General features: G+C 41.8%; 1 protein-coding gene across 8 annotated transcripts in view; it reads left to right on the plus strand.

Moving 5' to 3' along the window:
* The window catches only part of TENM1 (teneurin transmembrane protein 1), an 846,851-nt gene extending 834,470 nt beyond the window's left edge, over positions 1-12,381 (plus strand). For 5 of the 8 annotated variants that reach the window (XM_046939904.1, XM_015278189.4, XM_015278190.4 and 2 more), the window contains 4 exons: positions 3,030-3,417; positions 4,094-5,314; positions 5,818-5,960; positions 7,327-12,378. In XM_046939904.1, coding sequence (XP_046795860.1) covers positions 3,030-3,417; positions 4,094-5,314; positions 5,818-5,960; positions 7,327-8,085 — 2,511 coding nt within the window. In that variant the 3' untranslated portion in view covers positions 8,086-12,378. Of the gene's footprint in view, positions 1-3,029; positions 3,418-4,093; positions 5,315-5,817; positions 5,961-7,326 lie in introns of all 8 variants that reach the window. The other 3 variants (NM_001397994.1, NM_001397993.1, NM_204862.2) reach the window with 1 other exon arrangement.
* The last annotated feature ends 1,324 nt before the right edge of the window (positions 12,382-13,705 follow it).

Below are 13,705 nucleotides of genomic sequence, written 5' to 3' on the forward strand. Positions count from 1 at the left end.
CAAATGTCTCAGACTTATGTGTCATCCTTTCGAGCCTGCCATAGATTAGTTCAGAAGAAGGTTATCAGCACCTCAGGTTTGTTTAATCAGTTGGTAAAATGGATTCCTTGTCTCTGTCCAAGTACAAAGGACACTCTCACTGATGAAAAATACATTGTTGTTCTGTGTAACGTAGTCAAAAAAAAGTCATTGAAATGGAATCGTTTCCTCCCAACAAACACAGCTCTCCTAAGCCAGAATTACACAGTGGTGAGTGCAAGCTAGCACCTGTTCAGTGCTCTGCTGTCAAAAAGGGACTGATCCTGCCAACAGAAAGATTACTTTAGTATTTATGATGCCCATTTTGGGGGAAAAAAATAAACTAATACAAAATGAGTTATTGCCCTGCTTTTATAGTGACTTCATGTCTAAATTGCCTGAGTGTTGTAATTTTCATTTATGACTGTAGGTAATGGTCATGAAATGGGGGAATAAGTGCTGTACAGTCTTAGGAAGAACAGCATCACATTCGTCAGTAGCAGCATCTCATTCAGAATCGTTTTGTCTCTCAAATCCAAAAATCTGTATTTTGAAAGCTTTCATAACTCAGTGTGAGATTATATTCAGTGTCCTTCAAAACTTTTTATTTTTGAATGGCAGCATCTCAGACTATCCGATATATTCTGAATTTGCAGAACGGTTTTCTGAACCTGTTTACCACAGGGGATGGATAGGAGGGGGCAGGTGAGGTAAAACTGATAGCAGATGTTACACACAAGAAATCCAATGACTTTGAAGTTATTTATATATTAAAAAGTTCCAAATGTGTACTTTTAAGATAAACTTTGCTGTACTTATTTTGAATGTATTTAAACCTGATCCTCCAAAAAAAGAAACAAACAAACAAACAAAAAAAAACCTTAAATCTAACCCAGAGAGAAAAAAAAGATGCATAAAAATGTGATTCTTTCTTTGTCTGCATGCAGTATGGTTCTCGCACTTGTTAACAAGATTGGCAAACCCTGGAAGCTTCAGAAGTTTGGTTCAGATAAATTTGTCAGGGCTCCTTTTGTCAGTATGCTCTGCAAATTGCAAGTAAACAGGCATTTGTGCAGCCTTCAAATATTTGGGCAACATGCCTTTTGGAGGAATCTGTTATTTTTTCTTTGGGCCTAATGGACCGTAATTTTGGAAAGATGTATGTTTTTTATCTTTCCAACTACTTTGTCTGCTCATAGTTTATGACGAGTTGATAAATAAAGTCATACGACTTAAATCTGTCATTCTGGAATTCTGCACAAGTGGACAAATCCTGATCATGTCGAAGCAAATGACAGAAGCTTACTGGCCTAGGTAGCAGCAGGCTTGATTTATGCTGTAACTTGTCATTAAATTATTGAAAGTCATACACACCATGGACATAATCTCCCAGCTATTTAATGTACTTTCATCACAATTTGTTCCTCGTGCCAAAGGAAGATGAATTCATTGTCAGAATTAGACATGGAGATATAATTTTGTGGCCCATTAAAGTCAATAGCTCATTGTGTTAATTAAGTAATGATTACTAAATGTTGTCTGAAACCTCATAAGAACCAATAATTCCTTTTATCAAAAAATCAATTATACAGTTCTCTTCCAACGCCTGTTTATTTACTTTCCCGTTTATTAGCATTTGATGAGTTAATTATGTATCTTCAAAAAGATTTCCACTTCCCAGGACTAGTCCCAGCGATCTGTGTTTTCAAAGGCGCCTTGACGGTGGCCCTGTACATAATTCTCACTAACGACATTCACTTTCCCTTCTTTGGGTCGCTTTCCTCAATTCGCCAATGGCGTTCCCAAATCTCTGCACGCTCCGAGATCCCTTCCCAAATCCTGCTGCTCGCTGCCGTGGGAGATGGCCGAGGGCTGTGTGCATGTGTTGGGCACAAATGACATCTAGTGGCCGTGCCCAGCAGTTGCCTGTTCCCAGCAGAGCCGCGTGGAATTGCCAGCGGCTCTTGAACTCCATGTGGCACCGGTCTTTGTGCGACTGACCAGGCTCCGGCTGTTTTGGCAAGGTGACAGTTTTAGGAGATGTTTCACAGAGAGTCCGCCTCCAATACTCTTTAAAACAATTAGAACCCCGTCTGTGTAAATAGTTCAAAAATCTACTACACTATTATTAGGATGAATAGGGAATTATTTTGTTTTCTTTTTATAGTGTCCCCTAATAAGCCAGACAAGATACTAAGTCTCCAACCATTCTACTGACTGTCTTTTTACTATTCTGGACAAAAGTGGAAAAGCCTCAAAGTGCTGTAAAATGACACAGAGGGGCACTAAAGTTGTATTAGTGATGTTTCTGATCTTGTTATTCATACCCTGTCAATGGCAGACAGATTAAAAACAGGCATGGGAGCAGTATATAGAGAGCGGCATCACATCAATGCTATGAGAGAGTTCAGCCAGTAGCTTACTGCAGGCTGGGGACCTAATCTTTGTATGTATTTTAAAAAAAAAGAAAAGAGAGACAGAAGTAGTCACACCAAAGAACTTGCAGTCCATTTTCATCCGTGTAAGCAGAGTTACCGTGCATGCTGTGAGACATTGTGCATTTAGCAGAAGATGCACAAAAAAGGGGTAGGGCTGGGCTAGAACTATGCACCATTCCAATAAAAGCTAAACACCACGTACACAACACTGAACATTTCTCCTTTCCACCTCCTGTAGAAACATCTGCTGGTACAGATGCTCTACCTAGGAGTGAGGAAGAGGTCCCCTCTGTTGTAGTTTCCTTAGAGGATGACCTAAATATTTCAAAGTAGTGCAGCAAGTCAGCATGAGGCTGAAATGCCACTGAGAGCCACATCTGCCTTCCAGTTTGTGGGTCTAGCCCTATTATCATTCTCCTTCTGTTCTGTGTCACCTTGCTGGCCAGGTCTGCTGGAGCTGAAAGCTTCACTTGGGGTTAAACAGACAGTAAAAGCAACCTACAAGAGCAGATAGTTGATGAATAATAAAGTCCTTGATCAGCCTCTTACACTGCCATTCCTGTCTGATTGCAGTCTGTGATGCTCCTGTTGCACAGCCAGCGCCGCTACATCTTTGAGTATGACCAGTCAGACTACCTGCTGTCAGTCACCATGCCTAGCATGGTGCGCCATGCCTTGCAGACCATGCTCTCTGTTGGGTACTATCGCAACATCTACACCCCGCCAGACAGTGGTGCGGCTTTCATACAGGACGTCACCCGGGATGGACGGCTTCTGCAAACGTTGTATCCTGGGACAGGACGCAGAGTCCTCTATAAGTACTCCAAACAGTCTCGACTTTCTGAGATTCTTTATGACACTACTCAAGTCACATTTACTTACGAGGAATCTTCTGGCGTTATTAAAACCATACACTTAATGCATGATGGTTTCATCTGCACCATCAGATACAGGCAAACAGGTTTGTCTAGCTATAACTATTTTGCTAAACTTTTTGGCCCTGATTCTGTACTTACCTGTCATGAAATTCCATTATTTTTATGTCTACAAGTTCTTATTTTTTATGTTTCAATAGAAAAATGCGTGTATGTGTGTGTGTCTATGTCTGTGTCCACAGGCATATATAGCTGCCCCGTTTGAAATACGGTTTTCTTTTTATTACTTGGTTTGGAATAGCTCTTATAGTGTTTGATTGTTTTTATTCCACTGCGTGGATATTTGCTAAATACTAAATCAAGTTGTTTTATTGATTGTGTTTTCAAGTTTCCCTGTTTGTACCATAATGTAACATAAATTCAAAAGAACTGTTCATATGAGGAAGGAAATCACCATGGAAAATAAATTCCATTTAGAATTATCTTGCAAGTAAATAGAAATCATAATTATGAATAAAAAGCATTCATTTAAACAAATGTTAATAAAATGTAAATATTCCGCAGAGCAAACATTAATAAAAGTTTGTGAGAGAATAATCTAACATAGTTAGTGGTACTGCCTGAGACAGTAAAGTAGCTATAAGGCTCGAGGGTTTATTTGAGTTCATAGCTTGTCTGTGCCAGTTCTGTAGGTTAAGTATCCTATGGACATAATTCATTTCTCTTCTTGCTTTTCCTCTTTCTCCTGTTTGCTGTGGACAGGTCCACTTATTGGCCGCCAGATCTTCAGATTTAGTGAAGAAGGGCTCGTAAATGCCAGGTTTGACTACAGCTATAACAATTTCCGTGTCACGAGTATGCAGGCCATGATAAACGAGACGCCTCTGCCCATTGATCTGTACCGTTACGTTGATGTCTCTGGCAGGACTGAACAATTTGGGAAGTTCAGTGTAATTAATTATGATTTAAATCAAGTTATAACCACCACTGTGATGAAACATACCAAAATTTTTAGTGCCAATGGCCAGGTGATTGAAGTACAGTACGAAATTCTCAAGTCTATTGCCTACTGGATGACCATCCAGTATGATAATATGGGCCGTATGGTGATCTGTGATATACGCGTCGGTGTAGATGCCAATATCACACGGTATTTTTATGAGTATGATGCTGATGGTCAGCTTCAGACTGTGTCTGTGAATGATAAAACCCAGTGGCGCTACAGCTACGACCTTAATGGCAACATCAACTTGCTGAGCCATGGAAACAGTGCACGCCTCACTCCTCTGAGATATGACCTTAGAGATCGCATTACCAGACTTGGAGAAATTCAATATAAAATGGATGAAGATGGTTTTCTCAGGCAAAGAGGCAATGAGATCTTTGAGTACAACTCTAATGGTCTGCTGAACAAAGCATACAACAAAGTGTCTGGCTGGACTGTTCAATACTGTTATGATGGTCTTGGAAGACGAGTTGCAAGCAAATCAAGCCTGGGACAACACCTGCAGTTCTTTTATGCTGATCTCTCCAACCCAATACGAGTTACTCACTTGTACAATCATAGTAGCTCAGAAATAACATCTCTGTATTATGATCTTCAAGGTCATCTCATTGCAATGGAATTAAGCAGTGGAGAAGAATATTATGTTGCTTGCGATAACACTGGAACACCTCTTGCTGTATTTAGCAGTCGGGGCCAAGTCATAAAAGAAATTTTGTACACCCCATATGGAGAGATCTACCAGGACACTAACCCAGATTTCCAGGTTGTCATTGGTTTTCATGGAGGGCTCTATGATTCTCTCACCAAATTGGTTCATCTGGGTCAGCGGGATTATGATGTTATTGCTGGTCGGTGGACAACACCAAACCATCACATATGGAAACACCTGAATGCTGTCCCACAACCATTCAATCTCTACTCATTTGAAAATAACTACCCAGTTGGCAGGATCCAAGATGTTGCTAAGTATACAACAGGTAAAAGTAACATGTTTCTCATGAAAATGCAGCCTTTGGTGAGATTCTGGTATGGATTCGAGATTCCAGAAATCCTTTGCAGACATCTAAAGTTAGTATTTGGCTCTAATCTATTGTATTCCTTTAGTAGCTAACAACTTAGAGAACTTTATCTGGTTTTTTAGTCTTTTTGGTAATCAATAAATAATTAATAGTTGTACCTGCTGCTTTTTTAAATGCTAAAATAAGGGGAAGAATGGAGGCAGCATAACGTAAGTTTTTTCCATTATAAATAGAAAGTAGGTACACTTTTGATTTGATTTGATTGCCATGCTTTATAATCACATGATTTGTTTCCTACAATAAATGCTGTAACCAGTATTGAAAACAAACTGTCATGAAATCATTATTTCTGTATAGCTTGGATTTCTGTAAACTACACTGACTTTTTCTAGGATTTACATGCCTCATTTCCAGAATCCCTTTTTTTTGTTTGTTTGTTTGTTTGTTTGTCTGTTTTGTAGACATTGGAAGTTGGCTAGAGCTATTTGGTTTCCAGTTGCACAATGTACTACCTGGGTTTCCAAAACCAGAAATCGAAGCTTTGGAGACAACATATGAACTTCTACAGCTTCAAACAAAAACCCAGGAGTGGGATCCTGGAAAGGTTAGCAAACACTCTGTTCAATTGCTTCTGTTTCTAAAGTAAGCTATTTGATTAGAAAATGCTGGAGACCAAGGAAACAATGTGGCTGTATTTTTCGCTTGATTGACAAGGCAAATAGTAGTCTAACTACACTAGAAGACTTCATGTTGTCACATTATTTACTGGCATCGAGTAGAGGAGAGTTTTAATGAGAAGCTTTTAGGCACACAGTGAAGAAACTTTGCAGCAAATGGATAAAAGCATGCACAAATTGAATGAACTGCAAAAATTGTATGGAATTTAAGAATTAAAACAACTGTTATCTTTTAGTAAAGAAGCCTCAAGAGGTGCAAAATCACTAAGAATACAAACAACTTTACAAGTTTGCTCCTCTGCATAGTTTTTGCAGGAAAATACTGATGTTACTGTAGGTTTGTGGAGGATCTGTAAAGCTCCTGGGCTAATTTTCACTGAAGAAGTGCTATGCAGCAGCTCACATGGTCCAGCAGTCACTGTAAGGGCCAACTACTGATGTTCTGAGCAGGTGTTCATGTTTTGCATTTAATCATAGGAGCAGCTGTTAACAAAGAAACATAATTTTACATAGAGGAGGTAGGATAGATGCCTTTCTCATATGCCGCCAGGAAAAGGAAGCATAAAGCGTTGTGAGTTCTCATCAGCAACATTGAATACGCTTCTTTTCGCATGCATAGATGACCACATAGAGTGCAGAAGGCTGGAGGGTCACGTCCATGGACCATGTTCATGCAAAACCGTCACTGAGATATTGAAGAAGCTATAACAAAGGCACAAGAAGAGTTTAATGATATATATTGTGTTGACAGACAAATAGACAGCTGGAGGGAGATTTTTTTCTTCACCACAATGGGGGGGAAGATCTACAGATCTGATGTGCCTACCTGGTTTCTATTGTTCTAATGTCTTGAGACCTTCACAGCCTGCTTTCCCTAAAGAATGGGTTATAAAAACTGTTACTGCTATTTTACAGAAGACATAATGAACAAGTGATTTCCTTAGAATTGTATGAGAGTACAGATTTGCGCTCAGATTTCCCCGTGCCTACAATTCAAAAGACCAGCTGTTAGAGTGACAACAGGAGAGAGGGAAAAAAAAGGAAGGATAAATATGAGAATAGCATTTGTGATAAATACGTGTTCCATTTGTTTTCTAGAAACTGAAGAGTCCAAGAGACATAAAGTAGTACCTTCTGCAATTTGAAAGCCTATGCATACTTCCAGGCTCTGTAGATGTGTATGATGGTTTGCAAACCAATTGCAAATCCATTTTAAGCAGTTAAGATATTGGTAGGGACTATGAGACTGTGAGATTCCTCTCCTGCAAACTTTGTGGGTGTTTTCTTTTCCAGACTATCCTTGGTATTCAGTGTGAGCTACAGAAGCAACTCCGAAACTTTATATCCTTGGATCAACTTCCAATGACCCCCAGGTATAGTGATGGCAAGTGCTATGAGGGAGTGAAGCAACCGAGGTTTGCAGCTATTCCTTCAGTATTTGGAAAAGGCATCAAATTTGCTATCAAGGATGGCATCGTCACAGCGGACATTATTGGTGTGGCTAATGAGGACAGCCGGCGCATCGCTGCCATACTCAACAATGCTCACTATCTGGAGAACCTACACTTCACCATAGAGGGCCGGGACACGCATTACTTCATCAAGCTGGGGTCTCTGGAAGAAGATTTGTCCCTAATTGGCAACACTGGTGGACGACGCATCCTGGAGAATGGTGTGAATGTCACAGTGTCGCAAATGACTTCCGTGATCAATGGGAGGACTAGACGCTTCGCTGACATACAGCTGCAGCATGGCGCACTGTGCTTTAACGTTCGCTATGGAACAACCGTGGAAGAGGAAAAAAACCATGTCCTAGAGGTAGCCAGGCAGAGAGCTGTGGCTCAGGCCTGGACTAAGGAGCAGAGACGGCTGCAGGAAGGGGAAGAGGGGATTAGGGCATGGACAGATGGAGAGAAACAGCAGCTTCTAAACACTGGGAGGGTACAAGGTTATGATGGATATTTTGTTTTGTCAGTGGAGCAGTATCTCGAACTTTCTGACAGTGCCAATAATATTCACTTTATGAGACAGAGTGAAATAGGCAGAAGGTAACAAAGAAAATCTCTGCCTTTGCGTCACCAAAGACTGCCTGTTTTTAAACGTAAAATGGTTTATTGTATTGGTTTTTCTAGATCAGAACTCTGTATATATAAATATAGAGGAAAAAAAAACATATCCAACTGCCTTTAAATGTGACAGAAGATGGTATTTTAATATTGTTCGTTTAACTCTTTGAGAGATTACAGTGAAGATTTTTAGTTCTTGTGTGGCAGTATTCAAACCTTTCAGAAGCAGAGCGCGCAGGGCAGGTGTGAGCGCAGCATGCTCTGTCTTCTTCTAAAGAAACACTACTTTTTTTTTTTTGTTGGTGGTGGTTTAATAATTCACCAGTTATTTAAGAGGTTACAGAGCCTGATTCTGCAACCTATACTTACTGGGTAGTTTTATCCCATTGAGATCTCCCATAGGTTCAAGGGATCGCATACAAAAACCAGACTGTGTATGGAAACTTTGTAGTTGCTCACCAACCCTGCACATGTCATTTGTCACAACTGTGATCTATGGGATTTTCTAACCCAACTTTTATTAGATACAGTACTTAAGTACTTTTATTGGATGCAGCACTTAAAGGCTGCCCCACATGAGCTTTGTCTTTGCCGGGCCATAGCTGCCTCTCTCACTCAGTGAGGAACACCGCGTTGTATCTGCATCTGCGTGCAGGGCCCTCTCCCCAAGATTTTCCCTGGCACTGGTTGTGGAGCCCAGCAGCACATGTGGAACTGCAGATCTTGCAGGGGGTGAGGGCTTGCCCTGCACAACTGGGGCTCAGCCAGGTTCCAGGGTTGGCCAGAACAGCCCATGGTGAGCAATGCAGTCAGCACGAGCCTCCCACCAACATCAGTAGGCTCCAGAACGGGCTTCAGCTCAGTGCTTTTGGGACAACCTTCACTATTCAGCCGGGAGGGTCTGCGCGGTGCAGCAATGAGCAACTGCACGGGCTCAGTCCTGCCTGTAGTCCTTTGGTCAGGACCTTCTTTTCACAGATCATTTGGAAATTGTGGTGGTGTTGGGTTTAGGCATCATGTTATTTTCATCTCAAACTGATAATCCCACTGTATCGATCATTATTCCAAGTGTGAAGAAGATTGGTGGGTTGGGAGTTGATGAACCTAAGTGTGGATAGTACATATGTTGATAAACGTAGAACATTTTGGGGTTGACTCTTCACTTTTCAGCTCAATATCTAGAGCACATAGAAAAGCATTATATTGCATGGGCAGAAACTTTTATTTCCCAAGGTATCATGCGCTGCTGGCACAGTTCTCTCATAGCAGAGTAGGAGATCCTTCTTTTCACTTGTCATTTTAACAGATCTGATTATCATGGGCAGGGGGAGGGTGCCCAGGAGAGAGGCTGGGTAAGCACATTTCCTTTGCTGACTTTCCAAAAGAGCTGAAAGTCCTGTTATAGAGCCTGTGTATCTGTAACTGTGATGTTATTGCACATTTCTTTCAAAACAGACATAGTGAATATATTGAAGCAATTTCTGCTCACATTTCCTGAAGCCAACAAAGTGCTTTCTTTGTCTTTTTTCCCTTTCAAATTTTCATTTTTTCACCTTGTTTTTGGGCAGGTGGAGCAGATTGTACCAAAGTTAGGGATGAGCCTGAACTGGAACCCGAGACCTGGACTGTCTGGGTCTCAGCCTCACACAGACTCCCTCTACTCCTTCTGCAGCCAGAGCAGCTCTGGGGGTGCAGGGTCAGGCTCAGAGGTTCAGGCTCAGGTTGAGCAGATCCTGGCCCATCGACCACCCTCCATCCCAGCCAGGGGGACCCGTGGACCAAAATACATTTTGCTCAGGCTCATCATTAACTGTTGTACAGGATTTGGAGCTGCCAACAGCAGTTCTGTTTGACACAATTTTCCATAAAATCATGGAGAATTTGAATACCTCCACACCAGCCTAAAAATGGACCTTTGAATCCTTGAGCCTCTAATATGCTTTTAATCAATGGAAGAATAATTTATGAATTGTATATAGAGAGTGCATTCATAAATGTGATGATGTATTTTATCACTGATCCAAGATGTCAAATATTAGAGTCTATTTTACTTATATTTTAAGCAATTATACTTTTTTGCAATTCAATAATGACGTATCATTTTCAAACTGCTTTAAATATCCATTATAAACAAATTTTTGAAGCTATTAGATTTACCTTGAACTGTGCATTTCTAGTATGTAATACCTATTTAGTTAGCTTGTGCCTTTAGTTTCTTAAAGTTATATTTGTATTATATGCAGGAAATGCACTTTGTATTACCTACAGCTGTGTTTTTTAATACTGCCTTGATTACTGTTGTTCTCAGATTATGCCAAAAGGTCAAAAAGTGGGAAGTGTTACAAGTTTGTCTCTAAGAGTAGGTTTGGCATTTTCCCAGTTCCTGGGTGGACAGTCTAAGGTATCTTTCTGAATAGTATTTCTTACAAGAATCTGGATGGATGAAGAATCAGGTGATATTATGCGGCCCTGTTAGAAAAGGAAAAAAATGCCTTTATCAAAGCAGTTTCAGAAATTCGGGAAACTAAAAGGAAGCGTCATGTTGAGTCAGCAGTGCTAAAGAGCATTCATTAATGAATGAGCACTGGGGGCTGAAGTCGTAGCATCGCATGGGCCAGCAGTGATTCATGAGAACTGCAGCTACAGCAAACAGCTGTGGGCCACTGTGTCCATGAACAACCTCAGATGGAGGCAGGGAACAGTTCAGTCTCCATTTTCTTCTTCTAGTAGCTAGAATAATTTCTGAGAGTTGGGTTTTGTTTTGTTTTCTTTTTGTAGTTTTCCTTTTTTTCTTGCTTTTTTAATTTTGCACTATCGCCTAGAGACCCAAATGAGTAAAAGTAAAGAAAGGAAAAATAAGTGCATGGAAATGTGTATCGTTCTTTAAATCAGATAATTTGATGCTAGCGTTCTACACTACAAACAAGGTTCTGAAAAAGGAAAAAATAAATACAATAAAATTATAAACTAATAAAATAAAACAAAAAATAAGACCCACTATTGCACACTATCCTGTAGCCAAGTACCTACCATGAGAGATACGTGCTGTATATTTTTTATGACAGCCAAAACAATAGTGCGTACAAGTAACGTTTCCTTTGCGTTCCTATTTATTTAGCCAGCCTACAACATTTCAAAGGTATAAATATATATATAGCTCTATATGTAGAACATAGCCAAATACCTATATATGAACTGGTTGATGTGCAACTCGGTACTGTTGTGCCGACTGTTCAGGCCAAGCTCTGCGGTGCCTTCCCAGCTGCACCCACCAGGCACGGCCTCTCCTTGTTGCAGCGGGCACTGCTCTGGGCGCTCACTGCCAGCGTCCTCAGGGCTGTCCGTCCGTCTGTCCGGGCACTGCTCGGTGCTGTGGGAAGGCACAGAGCTTGGGATGAAAGAGGCAGCAGAGGGGCTGCACTTGGAGCTTAATGAAGGCGGAAGGGCAGGGTCCTGCCGAGATGCTGGTTGCTGTGGGGAGCACAGGCCATGGCCCGGCTGACACCGCCGGCTGCGAGGGTTTCCCGACAAACACTGACTGTTATTTAACCTGTCCTTGACACAAACCATCACCAGGTCACAAGTGTCCCGGCTGTGAGGAGAACCACAGCTCAGCAGGAACGGGGCTGTGGCATCGGGCACACGCCCATACGTTGGCCACCGGCCATTCCTTGTCTAAGGAAATGCGTCCGGCAGTTCCCAGTTTTTCCTTAGATCTTGTGGTGGACTTTAGCCTTTTAATAAATGTTAGTATATCAGATTGTGTCCTTGACAGTATTTTACTTGTATGAACCATGATAACACATTAAGTCTTCATACTCTTCCGGCAGAAGTGTCAATAAAAGAGAAGAGAAGCATAGCATACAATATATGTCAAAGTAACGTTCCTTTTTCGCTTTCTCATGAACAGTAAAATGTTCACAATGTATGCCAAGATCTTTGGTTTCTGTCCGACACCAGTTAGAGGTTCTGATCTTACAGAAATTGTGTTATAACGGCCTCAGCCTTGTTGCTAGGAAACAATAGATCCCAATTTTTTATTCCTGCTCTAACTCCTGTGCTGAATAGTGACTGGATACTGTACACATTATGTTACATGGCTGCAGTTACATGGTCTGATGCATTTTGCTCTGGGTTTCAGACCAGAAGCATGCATTTTCTACAAGAACATCCCAGCAACACGCTGTAAATATTAAAAGTTAATATATTATGTGTCGATATTTGAAAAAGAAAGTACTTTGACTATTTCATTTTTAAAAAATAAAGGTGCAAACTGACAGTATGTGGCGTTGTCTTATTTTACACCACACCTTAGGGATTTTTCTGATTCTGTTGCTAACAAGTGCTTCCATACATCAAAATAAGGTCCTCAAACAGTACTTCTCAGTGTGAATGTCGCAGTGGGTTTGTGGCAACGTTGAATTATACTTCTGATTCAGGGTTCATGGGTACAACTCTTCTGTCACTACATGCGGGTCCACAGCTTGTTTCTGTGCACAGATTCTTACACTTATCAGAGCAAGTGTGAGAGTGAAAAGGCGTGCTGCTCTGTGCCTTTGCGCTCCCAGAGCTGAGTGGGTGAGGGCAGTGGTGCTAAGAGACAAGCAGCATGGATGAAGCATCTGCATGTTCAGTAGATCTGATTTCCCAGCCTGCTTCAAACAGGTGCTTATGAACAACTGTGTGCGTCCATGCAAGAACAAATTAAAAAAAAAAAAAAAACAGCACATGCGGTAGAGAGGAGGAGAGAGTAAAGCGGAGGAGCAGAAGGAGTGTTTAAAGCTGAAGGAAGGGGTACATGGTAGAGAGCAGATGGGAGAAACTTGGGCTGGGTGCCAACCTATGAGGACTGTGTTGGGTGGATGAAGAGGGAGTGAGGCCAAAGGGATGCTGTAGTAGGAAAGGAATTTAGAAAATGGCCTGGGATATTGATCTATTGCTGCAGGAGGCCTGTCACAGCCACAGTCAGGGAGCAGGGGAGGGTCTGGCTGAGGTAAAGGCAGCGCTGTGTGCGACCAGCAGCAGCATTGCCTATGCTGGGTCGGAGACTGCATGGGCGGGCCAGGACACAGGGTCCTTTGGTGAATCCACCAAAGCAGCAGCCAGAGCCAGGGCTGCAAATAGGAAGCTGGAGAAGAAGGAACAGCAGGGCTGGTGGGGATGGGGCAGTCATGTGGGCTGCATATCAGTGCTGCTGAGCCCAGAGGAGCTGGCAGAAAGGAACAAGGGGATACAGATGTTTTCCGATGAAGCCCTGCCCACATTGCTCTCTAAAAGGACCTGTAGCACTTCATATCAAAGTCAATGCATGAAATCCGTGCAGTTGCCATGTTACTGTTCCTATAACCAAATACCAACTCCTTTTGTCATGGATAGCATGAGCTTCTCTGACTGTCTGCAGCTTGTTTAATCATAAAATCATAAAAGCACAGGATCACAGACTGGCTTGGGTTGGAACAGACCTTAAAGAGCATCCAGTTCTATCCCCTGCTGTGGAAAGGGACACATCCCCCCAGATCAGGCTGCCCAGGGCCCCATCCAATCTGGCCTTCGGCACCTCCAGGGATGGGACATCCACAGCTCTCTGGGCAGCCGTGTCAGGGACT

The sequence above is a fragment of the Gallus gallus genome, chromosome 4, assembly GCF_016699485.2.
Source record: "Gallus gallus isolate bGalGal1 chromosome 4, bGalGal1.mat.broiler.GRCg7b, whole genome shotgun sequence".
NCBI lineage: Eukaryota > Metazoa > Chordata > Aves > Galliformes > Phasianidae > Gallus > Gallus gallus.